This window comes from Ctenopharyngodon idella, chromosome 6, assembly GCF_019924925.1.
Source record: "Ctenopharyngodon idella isolate HZGC_01 chromosome 6, HZGC01, whole genome shotgun sequence".
Classification (NCBI taxonomy): domain Eukaryota; kingdom Metazoa; phylum Chordata; class Actinopteri; order Cypriniformes; family Xenocyprididae; genus Ctenopharyngodon; species Ctenopharyngodon idella.
The window spans coordinates 5,648,873-5,665,838 of record NC_067225.1 but is presented as its reverse complement, the minus strand read 5'-3'; the positions used below and the strand labels follow the sequence as shown (position 1 = coordinate 5,665,838).

Here is a 16,966-nt window from a genome sequence, read left to right as displayed (position 1 = left end):
GGAATAGATCTGCTACCCTGCTGCTGCAGAGCAAGTAACGAGACTTGCTATTGCCAATATATTCACAGACATTGATGCTGCTGCACATGTGACATATATAAATTAACCCCCTGTAGCAGATCTATTCAGGTGGAGCTGGGGAAGGTGGAGGGTTTCTGAAAGCATGTTGCAGACTGGTATTTGTTTGAATGTTGAGCCGCAGCTTATTGGCTGCTGATGCAACAGCAACCAATCAGCTGTGCCATGTAAATAATGTAATCGTAAATGAGTTAAAGACCAGCCTGTGCCATCTAGAATTTCATGTCAGGACTAGGTAATTCTTTCTGTTCATCAAATAATCCTGAAAAAAAAAAAAAAGTTTCCACAGCAATATAAAGCAACACAACTGTTTTCAACATTGATATTAATAGAAATGTTTCTTGAGCAACAAATCAGCATATAAGAATGATTTCTGAAGGATCATGTGACACTGAAGACTGGAGTAATGATGCTGAAAATTCAGCTTTGCATCACAGGAATAAATTACATATTAAAGTATATTCAAATAGGAAACAGTCATTTAAAATACTGTTTTTACTGTGTTTTGGTCAAATAAATCCAAATAATGTGCAAAAGAGACTAAATAATATTATAATAAAAAATAATATTACTGACTACCCAAACTTTTGAATGGTAGGTACTGTAACTACACCATTAAGCAGGCAAAAAGCATCATTTTCCATTGATGATTGTTCAAAAGTAGCTGTGTATTCTGACTAAATTAGATGTCAGATGATTAAGTAATCGTGGGATTGATAGTATTCCTAATATTCTCTGTTGTTCATGGCAATGTTGTAAATCAGTCTGCTCATCTGGGTAATGGAAACCAACGCTACTTTCACGTCTCTTATGCAACATTCAACTAAATTCGATTTTGAGTTATTGTAGTTTTTTCTCAGCAGAAGCTTTAAGATCATGTAGATGTAAAATTTTAATAGTTATTACTACTATTAAGTCAAATCAGTATTTCATATAACGTCCACATGGGTGTTTATTTTTGCGCTTTTGACAGTGTATTACGCATGAGATGTGTTCTCATTGGCTGTTTTTTTTTTTTTTTTTTTTTCATTTTTTTTTTTCATTTTCATTGTGGACAGACAATTTATCCCTGGAAATTTCACGCCTGGTTATGTCATGCTGCAAGGCTGGATTCAGGTGCGAAAGAGTGCAGTTTTCCGACAGCAGGCTTGCCGTGGTGGAAATGGAGGGGGTTGTTAGCATCTCCACCCCTTGGGAGAAACACTGAGGGATGGAGGAAGCAAAAGGTGTGCTTGCCAATGAATCGTCCCATGAGATCCAGACAGAAACCGCAGTCTATTATTTCTTAGACGTGGCATCCGACTGCAAAAATCTCCTTATTCATATCGAGGAAAGGGGATACTGACCCTAGTTGGGAAACGTTCTTGATTCAGACTTAAAATCATCACGTTAAGAACTGATACCGCAGTGAATGAACTCTAGCCAGATTTGTTGTGCCTCCGAGAGAAGATGCTCTGAGGTTTTGTGACATTCACTGGAAAGTTCCAGCAAACTCTGGTGCTAATCTCTACACAGAGACCTGATCTGCCGCTAAACCGTGATAACAGTCCTCAGACGGCGATGACTTTTTGCCGAGCAGGAGGCTAGGTTAAACCCAGACTTAACGCAAATCCATTAAGCGCTACTCTGTTGGATGTGAAGCACTCATAAGCAAGCCCTGAAATTCCTCCTTAGAAAAACTGACATAAGCCTGAAACGTAGGAAATGTAATTCATTAAAGATCTGCATGTTCGCAGATTTGTTTATGCATGCCGTAATTGCCTATTTACTCGCAGCCAAAGATGTCTCCTTTTTCTGAAAAGCGCTTTAGAGGCATCCACTTTCTTTTCTTTCCGAGTGAGGGAATCGGGCGGCATGATCGTGTCTTTCGTCTTTGAGTAGAAAACTTCTGTGACACTGATTCTGTGTACTTTGACGAGGGCAAACATCTTAGCTGAAAGCGGCTATGTTTGCTTAGCACCAGTGCCATCGCCAGCGCGTTTGGCCCGTTACAATATAAAAACACGCCACTAATATGGGCTGACAAGCATGATAAGCCATGATTGCGTGTAAATTGGCAGTGGCGAAGGTTTAAGCTGGTCTTATGCTAATACAGCAGTGAGTGACTGCTGGGCAAAAGCACAAATACACACACACAGAGATATGCCCACATTGACTTTCGGTGTGAGGCGCATGCACATGGGGTCCTGTATTAACTTTTTTTGTGATTTGAGAAAATTTACCATAAATATATCTTACTGGCCATAAAGCTGTATTTTGCACCCTTTTATTAAAAAATATATTTTTGTACCATTGAAAATGGGATTATTTAGCTGTTTTTCTTTGCATATTTTTGATAAACAGCGCAGGTCAATGTGTCCCTCGAGATCAGCCAGTATGTCGAGTTGTCACAAAAACAAAATTGCGATTTTATTCCTCATATTCATGCTTGGGTGGCTTAATACAGGGAGCATATACATAGATAAACCTATTTGTTCTTTTTCCAAAAATATTCCTAAAATAAGATACTATACACTTATATTTGAAGCAAAATTGCACAAACCACACTGTTTTTTGTTAGATTTAAAGCTAGGGTAGGCAATAAACACTTTTTGTAATACTGCTTGAAACTCTCTTCAAATCCTGATAGCAATCAATAATAGACGTGGTGTAAATATGTATATATATATATATATATATATATATATATATATATATATATATATATATATATATATAATATACAGTAGTCAACATTTGAAGTGGATCAAAAAAGTTATTCTAAGTTGTCCTAAGAAGTAGTTTTTAGGACAACTTTGATGAAAGGTTTTGATCCACTTCAAATGTTGACTACTGTATATATATGCGAGTTCGTGAGACTCTGTTACCGCCGCAGTTCTCACTAACTCGCTCAGAAAAAGCACAAAAGTTGTGAGAAATCAAGATTAATAAATACAGGACGCGAGAGTGAACTGAGCGTCGGACAAGGTCAGGAGTTTCAATAAATAATCCATTAAATTTCGGTTTGTTTTTGCCAAATCCTATCGTATACCCTTAGAACACTTGGAATATGACACATGTTCTGTGATAGCTTTGTGTCTTCTTTAAAAAGCTTGCTATTCACTGCCTCTATATGGACGAGCGTGGAACTGGAACGGGAAAAAAATTCTCCTTTTTTGGTCCGAAAAAGAAAGACGTACTGCATTAGAAAAACAGAAGGATGAATAAATGAATTAAGTTTTATTTTAGGGTGAACTATCCCTTTAAGTTACCAAACAGAAAGTATTTCTGTTTTGTTTCCCTGCTGATTTTTACTGGCATTTGGCGGTTAATTTTTTTGGTGCATTGTGCACATTTACATGTACACACATGAATTCATGCATCAACTGATATTTAAAAAATTATGAGCACATAAGCATGCAGCTGTGATTCATTATCTGTAGATATCTACACCTGCTTTACAGCCGTTTATAATAGAACTGAAGTGTGATCACATACCTGTCTGTTCATTTCATGCTGGTTTACACACCAATGCGTTTTTTGTGTATTGCACTGGAACATCGTTCAGGTTAGAAGGGTAGTATTTCACTCTGCAAGGTGATCTACACACAATATTGCTTTGATGATGTTGTATTGTGATATGAGAGATTAATATATTGTGTGGTTTTGGCAAAACCCAAGCATATCATATGAATAAAATACTACACGGGACTTGTGGTTTATAGAGCACATAATATCCGTCATATCTATTACTAAACTGTGTGTAGATGTGTGTAATGGTGTCAATCAGACTCTGGACAGTAAATCAAATGGAATATTGACCACATTAAACAAGGTAATTTGGTGTGATATAGTTTATCGTATGAATGAACTAATAGACACATACACTTTTACACTTATTTTATCACTTTAACAGCATATCTTATTTCAACAACTTTAAAAACAGATTTTGACAGACAAACAACTGGGTAAAACTTTGATCAAGCAATGAATGTCTCTTAGCCTGAAACTTTTCCCCCATAATGAGCAAATATTTCCCTTGCTTTGTCGGATGGTGAATTTGTGATGAAAGTGGTCAAAAGGTGAGAAGGTCAGTGAAATTTTTCTGAGCCCAGAGATCTGTGAACAGAGCCGCTGTGGTTTGTCCAGCTTAAGTGGTCCGTAGCTCAGGCTGTCATGCTGAAGCTACTGTTCGCCTCTTTTTTACCTCTAATTGAATGTCACTTGCTTTCTGAAATGCTCCAAATTATATAATGAGGTCATTTGCATAGCGCTGAGATTGGCTGACCTTTGCTTTTGCCAATAATTACAGCAGAGTCGTCTAAGACAGTCGACAGAGATGGTGCAAAAAAAGACAACTTCCTGCTCAGAAAGGTTAGCGGAGAGCTCGGTGCTGGACTTTGCGAAATGTCATTAGAATTTCTTGGAGTATGCTCAAAATTAGCAAGTGACTGAGATCAGCAATGCATAAATATTTTCTTTAAAAGCAATGAGAGCTCTTGCTTGGTTAAAATTGCACGTGTGCAATCATTTTCTAGTTATTGCGTGGGTGAGGTTATTTGCATACGAGCATGTTGAATTATGCATAGATTATTGTATATCCAAACAATGGAAAGCTTGCAGATGCAGGGACAGTTAACGCATGCCACATTGTCAAACTCTTTCGTGGTGATGCCGGAACCTTCACACGGCTTTGAGCCTCTGTGCCCAGTGTGAGCACATGGCATGTGATCTAGGACGCTCTGGCCGGGCCGTGCCAACCCAGCAGTGGTGTTCCGCCGACGCCTACCAGCGCTGTGGGCAGAGCCTGTGCTGACCAGCCATCAACGAGAGCACAGAACATATACCTACATTACAGCAACTTGTAGAATAAACTACCGTTCAAAAGTTGGGGGTCATTTTTTTTTTTTTTTTTTTTTTTTTTTTATACTTTTGTTTAGTAATAAAAACATTTATAATATTACAGAAATTACAAATAAATGCTGTTCTTTTAATTTCTATTCTATTTATCAAATAATTTTATTAAGCAGCAGCACAACAGTTTTCAACATTGTTAATAATGCAAAATGTTTCTTGAGCAGAAAATATTAGAATGATTTCTGAAGGATCATGTGACACTGAAGACTGGAATAATGATGTTGAAAATTCAGCTTTGATCACAAGAATAAATTACATTTTAAAATAAATTCACATAAAATAAAAGTAATATAGATAAAATATTTTTATTTACTATATGTAGTTATAGTATGTTGCAAACACATCCATAATAATCAATAAATCTTTGATGGAAAAAATAGATTTTATATTGACATTTATCTTTTTTTTTTTTGTTGTTGTTGTTTGTTTTTTACCATGGTAAATGCTTTTAGCCAAAGCGACTTACACATGAGAATAATTTACTCATAGCAGTATATTATTATTTTTATTTTAATATTTTTAAGAAAAAATATAACAAATATATTTTTATATTTTCTGTTGTCATTATAACTTTAAAAGTTAAAGTTTTTTAATAATTTTGCTGTGTGCTTTTGTCGTTATGATGATGATGATGATGATGGTTAAATATTTCTGCATAGTTTATTTATTTATTTATTTTTTCAGTTTTAGTTTGTTGTTTTAGTACTTCAAGTTAAACTATATGAAAATTAAAAGTGTTGCTTAAAAATAGAAGTTTTAAGAGACATCTTTAACATTAGAAACATTAAATAATCTTACTTACCCAAACTTTTGAACTGTGTGTGTGTGTGTGTGTGTATATATATATATATATATATATATATTATTATTATTTATTTATTTATTTTTTTCACGTTCTCACATTAAATGCAGTTATGTCATTTTTTTAGTGATTATTAACACCTCATACCATTAGCGCTTTAGGCTGCATTCAGAGCATATCACTGTTCGCATAATGTCACCCGCATGTTCTTTAGTGAAGAGAGCTTTGTAATGTGAAACGTGACTTGGGTTTGCTGTGCTCAGGGACAATTTTGACCAAATAAAATCCAAAACATCCTAGTTGTTCATTTCTATAAAAGTGAACAAATCCCCATTAAATTTGTAATTAAGCATCAAACAGCAATATTGACTGAAAGTCGCTGGTTGATTGGGAAACAAGGAGACAAGCATTAACATGTGGCTCTGTCTCTCTGCTCTCTGGTCTTATAGTCGCAGCGGCGCGTCACGTTTCACCTGCCGGATGGGTCTCAGGAAAGCTGCAGTGACAGTGGGCTGGGGGACCATGAGCCCGTGGGCAGTGGGCCACTCCTCTCACACCCTCTCCCTCTGGTGCAGGCGCAGGATGACTTCTATGAGCAGGCCTCTCCGGACAAGAGGACTGAAGCAGACGGCAACTCGGACCCCAACTCTGGTGAGTGTGTTGAAAGATGTTTCCAGGGCAAATCTTTGAATCTGTCTGTAGTTACACTCCTCGTTCCTCTTCTCTCGTTGTCTATGCTCTGAACTTAACTGAACCCAGCAGGAGGAGCTTAGCCAGAAAGGAAGATGAATAACACAGATGATAGTTTTTATTATACGCCTTCCCACTCAATATGTACAACAATTTAATGTTCTGCAATAACTGTTCTCAATGTAAATAGTGCTCTCATGATATACTGAATGAAGTTTGCAGTGAAAATAGCTGTAATAAATAAGAGATGGGTAGAGGCAAAATTGCATAATTATGCATATTTGTGCAGAAATGCAGCATGCACATTAAGAGATTCAGAAGTAATATGTAATGCTGTAAATATGCTCTTCTCAGTAAAGATTATTTTACTGTTTTGCTTTACACATTTTTTCTGTTCACACTGAACTCTGATACTGTGCATAGTGAAAGATATAAAAAATAAATTTGTTGTTTAAAAGGCACAATATGTAAATTCTCGCAGCTAGAAGTCGCTTTTTCAAAACTAAGGCGTAGCTTGATGACGCCTTGATTTTGCGGAATCATGGGAGGTGTTGTCTACAGCCGGTGGAAAAGAATCGGGATGGGACTCGGGCAGAAATCATGTTCATGGATGAGATTATGAGATTATGTTACTGTAGTATGAAGCAGAGCAGGACCGACTGATGTGCGAGCAGAAATTAGGCCGCTAAATTTCTAATGAGAGACGAGCGCGACACATGGCTCGAGAGCAGCGGAACTTTTATTATGCCACAGTCGCCGCTTCCGCTTCTTCCGGTCAAGTGTTTGTGGGGTAACGCAGTGATGTTTTCTGTTGATGATTGTATCCAAACAGTTGCTCACATGTCTAATAAAACACATAAATTATTAAAGGGTTAGTTCACCAAGAAAAACATATTTGAAACAGTTCATGTGAATTCAGTGGTTCTATCTTAATATTATAAAGCGACAAGAATACTTTTTGTGCGTCAAAAAAACAAAATTCGACTTTTCAACAATATCTATATGAGCCGATTTCAAAACACTGCTTCATGAAGCTTCTGAGCTTTATGAATCTTTTGTTTCGAATTAGTGATTCAGATCTCCTGTCAAACAGCTAAACTGCTGAAATCACATGACTTTGATGCTCCGATTCACTTATTTGATTTGTAAAGCTCTGAAGCAATGTTTTGAAATCGGCCCATATAGAACTCACATGAACTCACATTTTTAAATATGTATTTAGTACCTTTATGGACCTTGAGAGTTTGAATGGTTTTGCTCTCAATAGAGGGCCTCAATGAGCCATCGGATTTCATTAACAATATCGTAATTTGTGTTTGGAAGTTGAACGAAGGTCTTACGGCTGTAGAACGACATGAGGGTGAGTAATAAATGACATTATTTTCATTTTTGGGTGAACTAACCCTTTAAATCGTCTTTAGTGTTTAATGGTTTCTACAAAATAAAAACGAAAATCAAGGATAACGCGAGTATGATGTCATTGATAGGCGACGAAAATTGCTTATTTCTCTGGATTTAAACATTATTGGAAACATTTGGGATAATAGAAGTACACAAGTCAACACAATATATAACATTGTTCTAGTGGTTTTTGGATATTTTAATCCAATAATCTTACATATCGTGCCTTTAATGTATGTTGATCAGTGGGATTCAATGTAGATGGAGGCAGGAAATAGAAAGCAAGTGACAAGATGTCTTGCCACTTCTTGTGTCTGATTAGGACTTTTAGATGGCAAATGTTTAGATGGCAAAACTAGTCTGATTTGTATTATTCTACCAGTAGTAGATGCTATTTTATAGATGGTATAAATTGGTGAATCTCACATGTCCAGGTCAAGAAAGTTGAATTGAAGGGAAAATACTGTTTGTAGCACTGCTCATCTAAGCATTATGAACCACAAGAACCTTCATTCTCACCTTGAGGAAAAATAGGAAAGGTCGGTCAAAAGAAAACATTTGATTTATATGTCTTTGTCCTTAATATGTCACCGTAGGGTTTGAGGTCACTTCCTGCGTGAAAAGAGCCGTGATGGAAGTATGTGTATTTATACGCTAATGGTCAGTCATGTCTCTCTGGGATGAGAGAGTGTAGCTCTATTGGTCTCAGCACGTACTTGATTTATTTAGCGATGATTTCCCTGTTGGGGTCTCATGCGGCAAAGATGTTCAGTTTTTATATTTCCAGCGATAGCACTCCATGACCTACTTTTCCCATCACAGAGAGCCATAGATCTGCTGAAGCACCTGTGTCGCCCAAGGTCAGAGACAGTTAACACGTGCGTGTTTGCGCCTTACGATTCATTTGAACATTTTAACAAGTTTTTGTAGTGTGCACTATATGAAGAGTTTGGACAGTTTTTTTTTTTTTTGGCAGCAGGATATTTTCAGATTTTTTCATGCACCTTTTATTGGTCTCTAAAGATCCATTATTAACGACATGCATGTATCTGTGAGACTCCACGTCTTTTCTTGCTATTAATATGATATGGAAAGTGTGATCTAGTGCAGAGTGGCAAGACTCAAGTGTCTCCTTTTAATTTGAGGAGAGAGGGGGGGGGGAGCTCAGAAACAATCATTTGCATAAGGTAGGTGATAATTGCTCTTTTTAATGGAATTGATGGTGGTGTACACACCAATTATCTACAAGCTCTTAAGCCTGGTAATTAATTAGCACACAAATGGCCGTGGTGCCATGGAGACCGGCGCATAATCAAATATTGGACACACACAGGGGCTATATTGGGAGCATCACCAGGCTCGGATGGCAACATCAATTAGAGGTCAGTAAGAGATGAGATGAACAAATCCAACTGAGTTTCTTTTACGTCACAGTGATTTCAGTAGAACGGGAATATAAAACTCTACATTTGCAACTCGAACTTTGGCAACTTTCAAAACAAATTTAAAGATTTCAATGCATAGGTGTAAATTTATGGAAAGTCAAAATTTAAAGATTAGTAATCAGACAAACTGACTGAAAGATGGACAACTACTTTCTGGATCACAGATGAACCCTGAGCGAATGAAGACTGCTTGCATCAGTCTTAAATGAAAGAGGACTGTAATATCAAGCCTTGTCCATTGGCCTCAGTATGGATTGGTGTGCATTGATAAAGTCAGAGAAGATGTTCATACACACAGCAGTTTCATTAATTGAGCATATCAAAAAGTTTATCTAGACTCCTGCTGCACAGACTGTGAGAGCCCTGCAGTGCGGCAGAAAAGTTTATTTCACTCAACTTGAGAACTGGCTTCTCTTTGAAATGTTTTCAACTGTTTTCAACATTGATAATAATAAGATGTTTCTTCAGCAGCAAATCAGCATATAAGAATGATTTCTGAAGGATCATGTGGCACTGAAGACTGGAGTAGTGATACTGAAAATTCAGCTTTGCATCACAAGAAATAGATTACATTTTAAAATATATTAAAAGAAAACAGTTGTAATAATATTTCACAATATTACTTTTTTTACTGTATTTTTGATAGAAATAAATGAAGCTTTTGTGAGCATAAAAGACTTTAAAAAAAATAAAAGCTAATTGTGTCTTTTTATCTCACAATTCTGGCTTTTTTTTCCTCAGAATTGCGAGATATAAACTCATAATTATGAGTTATGAAGTCAGAATTGAGTGATTTAAAGTCAGAATTGAGAGTTGTAAACTCAGATTTGCCTGATATGTCAGAATTCTGTGATATAAAGTCGCAATTGCGTCTTATAAAGTCAGAATTGCAAGATATAAACTTAATTCTGCCTTTTTTTCTCGGAATTGCGAGTTAATATTGCACAATTCTGACTTTATAACTTGCAGTTGCATGTTATAATGTCCAATTATGAGGGGGAAAAAGACTGACGCTTTTCTCAGAATTGCGAGTTTATATCTCACAATTCTGACTTTATAACTCGCAGTTGCATGTTATAAAGTCAGAATTGCGAGATATAAGGTCAGAATTGCGTGATAAACTTTCAATTGCGAGAAAATAAGTCAGAATTGCGAAATTTAAACACGCAATTGCAAGGAAAAGTCACAATTGTGAGATTAAAAAAAGTTGCAATTACCTTTAATTTTTTTATTATGTAGTGCCGGAAACAAGCTTCCATTGAAATCTATCAATTGTACAATTTAGAGTCATTAATGTGAGACCACAGAATGCTGCAATTAACCAATCAGAATCCAGTATTCCTGAGAGCCATACAATAATATATACAGCCTTTTTCAAGGTCACAGATTATGTGAAAACTTGAGCTTTACATCCACCTAAATCCATAAATGTCACACAATGCTTTTTCTGAAGCACAGTTAACAATAGCAGTGAAAACAGACGCCTCTGTGGGTCGTCTGCGCTCAGATGCCATGGAACGGTGATTTCTAGTATGTGGAGCCATTGTGTGCCGTGCACAAATCTCTCTATGCCTGCATGCTCTGTGAGTTCAGGAAGCAGTCTTCTGTAAAAACTGGCTGTGAGGATTAATTTGTCAACTTCTGATGATCTGTACCAACCACAGGGGAACTGAGGGTTTCAGGTTGTTGTGCAGATTGAATTAATCTCAGAAGTTGCGAGCATTTCTTTTATTTCCTTTCTTCGGTGCTTACCCCTGCTCGAGCATTAAAGTTGTTTGTTACCTCTTGCAGTCGTCACATAGAACCACAAGCTTTGGGTTTTTGAATGCTGTTGACAGGACTGTCAACGTCAATTCCTGGCAACAACTTAAGAACACAGGGAAACATGTATCTGAGTGGGTTCCATTTGGACTCGGCGGGAGATCCCGACATGTGTAGGCTTCAGAAAGCTGATTTCCTTCACCACAAAAAAATCATTTGAACAAAAGCAACCCTCTGAGATGATAATTACGGGATACTGTTAAGCTCTACAATTCGAGGGTTTGAAAAAAAAAAAAAAAACCTTTTTTAAAGAAATTTGTAGCTGCTAATGTACAAGCCGCAGCAGTTGTGTTTGTGAGCCAAGTATGTGGCTTATACTTCCTTTGGCATTCAGAGGCGAATTTATTCTACCTTTATTCCGTGCAGCTGTTGTTAATTGCAAGTACATATGCATTAGTATCTAATTAGCAATTATGCAGATTGACTAATTATTTTTATGCTTTCAATCAAAAGGTATTAAGCTAGCGGGTGCTAATTGTAGGTCAGTGTTTCATGCGCCACTACTTCATTCTGACATTTAAAAAATAACGTGTTTATCAAGACGCAAGTGTGCACAACATTTTTTGACATGACTTTATATGTGTAGTTTAAAAGCTCGAAAGGCTAATTCTAATCTAACGGGCATTTGCAAAAACGTTTTAAATGCTTTGCAATTTCAACGTCCCCTGGAATAATTATCCACATTCATTCTGCAGGTTGCTGCACTGCAAATGTACAGTTTAATTTGTAATCTAATAACTCTGGTGGTTGAGATGGTGGTGACTATTTAAATACACCAAACACACATACAATAACCCATAGCTGTTTATTTATTGATGCATGATTCGATGCCTTGGGTTTATAGTTCAGTTCAGATCATTAAAGATTAAATCGCCTGAAGCGGTATTCTCTTTGAGGGGGTTCCTGCGTAAACGATCGGTATCTTTAGTGAAGCACATGTAGCAGAAAACCTTGAAAAACCCATTAATTAAACCCTTACAGTATCTTTAAATGTTAAACCACAAATCACTTCTTTGTCCTTGATTTCTGGCATGCATTATGCTATTTGTTGCATTGGAATTGGTTAAAAACACATCCAAAGCGAACTTTTCTTCTAGCGGGTTCGTTTGCTAGAATAAATGGATTGTGAGTCGTACCACTTCATTCTTTGCTTTTAGTTTTGCTCCTGTTCTTGAGAGTTTGGTTTTATAAAGTGCCTTTAAATAAAACATATATGGTTTGTGTGCTACAAGACCCCATGAGAGCGAAAATCCACTCATATTATTCAAGAGCACAGCTTCCGTTCGCAGTGAACTTAATGGTGGAGTCTAACGGAAAGATGTGCTGTGTTTTGCAAACGAGTTTTTGAAGGCTACAGGATGGAACTGCTGTTCGTGAGCCGCCATCCTCAGACGTCACAGCAGCAGGCCATATAAAGACAAGCTTTGGTGGAAACCCTGGCCTGAAACGGGGTGATAAAACACAAAGGATAGTTAAATTATACAACGATAGATAAAAGTAGAACAAACAGATCTGATGTCACAGTCACAGATGGACGGAATAATGTGGGTGAATATGTTCTCCTGTGACAGACTTTTAGTTAGCTGTTTTTAGTAGAAAAGTATATTAGTATATATAATTGTGGATAGTTTAAATGCCAAAATAAATGCTTTATTTTATTTATTTTATTTTATTTTATTTTATTTTATTTTTTGTTTTATTTTATTTTATTTTATTTTATTTTATTTTATTTTATTTTATTTTATTTATTTATTTTATTTTATTTTATTGCATATGCTAGGCAGATAAATCAAACTTTTGTTTTTTTTTATGAATGTACAAAACTTTTTTACATATATTTTCCAGCTTATGCAGTTAATAATAATAATAATAATAATAGTAGCAGTAGTAGTAGCAGTAGTAATACTAATATTAATATGAATAATAATAATATTAATAATAATGATAATAATACATTTTAAAATAACTAGTTTAGATAGCAAAATAAATACATTTTCTTTTTATTTTATTTTGTTTTTTTGTTTGTTTATTTTATTTTATTTTATTTTATTATTGCATATGCTAGGCTGGTAAATCAAAATTCTATTTTTTTTTATGAATGTACAAAACTGAACTTTGCCGATATTGTTAGGTTCATGCACAGTTTAATAATAATAATAATAATAATAATAATAATAATAGCAATAATAATAATGTTTAATACAAAATTATTATTAATAATTGTAATAATAATAATAATTATTATTATTATTATTATTATTATTATTATTATTTATGTCTACATTACATTTTTTGTGTTATTACAATAATTTCTTAAATTATTTTGGGGGGTTTCTATTGATACATGGTTCTGATTCATTTAATCAATTGCATAGCATGTCATGACATTAATTTTATTCTTTAACCGATTGGTGGCACATATTAATATTTTCGATGTTTGAATTTATGGACATGATATTGATATTTTAGTACAATAGACAACACTGGTACAGTGTTGCGTTAAGAGCAGCTGTTATACTGGGTCTCCATCTTTCCCTAAACAGAATCAATAACAATACCTAAATAATTCAATAAGAATCAAAGCACTGAGTCATGGAAGCTAAGTGTGTTCACACTGCCTCTGTGGCAGAATATTCACACAGCGACAGGCGGCACTGTACTCGAAGAGGAGTGCGGAAAAGATGAAGAACCCATGAATATCAAGGAGGATGGGAAGAGGGGAGGTGGCCAGGAAAGAAGGCGCATTCGTGGGGTAATGAGGATTCAAGGCAAATACGACTCTGTCAATCATTTGCCTTTGTGAATCTACTGAAATTAATTATCCCACATTGGCAGGATGCCATGTTTGCTGTGCATGACTGGTAGCGCTGACAGCGGGCCAGGAGTGAGATGAATGAGTGATCGCAGGAAGGAGAGAGATTATGACTGTTTGACAGATGAATTTCAGTTTAATGTGGCAAAAAGAGAATGGTGGGTGTGGTAGAGTATTGTAGTATAGTAAAGTATTATTCATGTTGAATAACACTCACCCCGTCTGAGACTCCAACATGCATCAAACATAGCCTTCAGGGTCAAATATTTTTGATATAATAATTTGTTTAAAAGCTCTCATATCAGTCTTTTTCTTCTCACATAATACAGTGATTTCAACTCAAATTAAGTTATGTATTTGTTAAGTAATCAGGTTGGGGTGGGATGATAATGCACAATTAGCTGGACATTAACTGAATATTATAGATATTGTGTAACACATATTCATAGAAATGTTAAATATCACTTCTGTAGCCTTTGTAATGTAGTTTTCAAAGTATTCACAGTTTGTTGTTGTCAAATGGACCCCCTGCCTCGCAGTAGTTGTATTTGTTTATGGTGTATATATGCATGTATTTACCAACAAATTTATTTTTCTCATGCATTTCCTTTTTTTTTTTTTTTTTTTTTTTTTTTTTTCCTTCAGGATTGCTGGCAGCATCCAAGATCTTAACTTTAATTTTATGCAGTACCACGGCAAGGGGAAGGGCCCTTTTATGCAATTAACTAATTAATCTAATTACCAAGTTCATAATTAATTGTGTAATTAAAAGATTTCATTGCAATCCCACCTACAGTGTGGAAGTGCCACTGCCGCACAAACTATCAGGAACTGCAGCCAGAGCTTCTGTTCACGTTGTGTCAACAGGGTCTGATTACATGAAGAAAATCAGATTCAATCAACTGCTTTTGCCTTGATGATTATTTCAGTTTGATTTGTTAATGATGCTTTGAGAAAATGAGGCTTAAAAAGCTGCTTTAGTAAAGCACATTAATGTAGTTAAGATTTAAAGGGGACCTATTATGCCCCTTTTCAAAGACTTGATTTTGTTTTTGGGGTCTACTAGGTTTTCATGCTTGTTTAAAAACACATTATTTTTCATATATTTTAAAGTATTGTAGCACCTCTCCTCCCACTCTGACAATAATGCTCTGGGGTGTGTTTCCCATACAACAATGTAACTTGATGCTTCACTACGATAGTACGATGCATCGTTGAACAAATCAACTAGCTAGTCATGACACGAAACCGTATTGTCGCAAACCTGTCGTTCAGCCACATTGGTGAATGATGTTACGCAGGTGGTGGAGTAATAACTTCTTTAAATGAATCCATTTGAGATCAAATTAATGCTAGATTGTTTGCTATAAATTACGAAAATAGCATCTGAGGACTAATTCTCATTTTTCTGTTATTTTGCTTTATTTCCAGATTCAATCATAGGCTCGTTCTTGCGTACTAGAGCACATACGCACACGCGCACTCTTCAAAAACGGTGCTTAAAATCACTTGAAGAACTAAAATATGTAAATGACATTTGTATATACTTGAAATACACGTATATGTACAGTACTTAATGTCAGCTTGCTTATTTTGCTCAAGATAACAATTTATTAAATCCACGTCATAAAATCAAGAAATTACACTTCTAACCACAGCTCGAGAGCTGTCGTTCCAACCACACAAGTTTGTGCTCTGATTGGTCGGCTGGACCAGTGTGTTGTGATTGGTCAACCGCTTTGAGCGTGTTTCGGCAATGCCACGCCCATAACTGTGAATTTCAACCATAGACTGTAAAAAAAATATATGGAGGTAGTATCCATGACGTCACCCGTAGGTTTCTGAAGAGCATTTTTGAAGCCCAAAGTGGGCGGAACCGGCTGACGCCATGTTGGCAGCACAGCATTGCCGGATAACAGAAAATGGGCAAAGAGGCGGGATGTGAGTGGAGCTGAAGTGCCTGGTTGCTGAAACCACACCCACCTAGCTTGACGTGATCAAGTTAGCTCAGGCTAAGGAGCTATCTATCTATCTTAGACACTATCTAAAATATTAATAAAGATAACAAATTATTCATCATTTGAAAGTTCTTATGGTTTACTGTCAATCTACGGTGTAATTTGTGTCAGTATGCAAATGACAACACGCAAAATCAAAACGGGACATCATACCTTTGTAATGAAATAGCGATCACGAGATGAATTCAATCCGTCACACTTGGGTAAAATGTCCATGATAAGCATCCATTGAAAAACATCCAACAGCACTTTTTGTCCACAAAAGCGTTAAATCCATGAAACATTGATATATTGTCCATTGTTTGCATCATATTTCTTCTGAACGATCTGCTCTCCATCATCGTTCTTCAAGAAATTATGCAACCTGAGCACTGTTTATGTTGTAAAACTGTTTACGATCGTATATATTAGACTCTCACAAACAAATGAGCCCGCATCCAAAGTATATTTTTCGAAATAGTGCAGCAGTTTTAGTTATAATATCCAAGCAGTGCTGTCGGATTTTGTGGTGTCTTGAGAGGCATATTCTCCAGCCAATGTCTTTGTAGTAAATCTGATGGACAAAACTTTTAGCCAATGCCACGATGATCCAACAACATGTTTTCTGTTTGTCTTCCGCATGTGTGCACATATACACACACGTACACAGAGATGCAAAGTTCAGTGGCTGGAATTAGCTGAGGTAACGTGACGGCTAACAGACAGCAGACAAACGGCTAGTGACAGCAGTGGCAATCCACCTGTCACTCAAGTGGCCACGCCCCCAAAATTATGCAGAACTTTAAGGCATAATATAATTTAAATGGATGAGTTGTAAAAAAAATTCCCCCCTCACAGTTATATAGCTGTATAGACCAAATCAAATCATTGTACCAGGCTGTAAACATATTTTTTTCTGCTGTAAAGTTGGGCATTTTAACATGGGGGAAATATGGAGTTGACTTAAAATTATTTAAATTCTTTAAGAAACCTACTGTAGTAAACTAGCACTGTGCTGTATGTT

The 16,966-nt window shown here is 36.1% G+C and overlaps 1 protein-coding gene across 3 annotated transcripts in view; it reads left to right on the top strand.

Annotated features, from left to right (window-relative positions):
• LOC127514293 (protocadherin-9) overlaps window positions 1-16,966 on the top strand; it is a 299,559-nt gene that overhangs the window by 195,058 nt on the left and 87,535 nt on the right. For 2 of the 3 annotated variants that reach the window (XM_051897021.1, XM_051897020.1), the window contains one exon: window positions 6,226-6,427. In XM_051897021.1, coding sequence (XP_051752981.1) covers window positions 6,226-6,427 — 202 coding nt within the window. The remainder of the gene's footprint in view (window positions 1-6,225; window positions 6,428-16,966) is intronic. The other variant, XM_051897022.1, reaches the window with a different exon arrangement.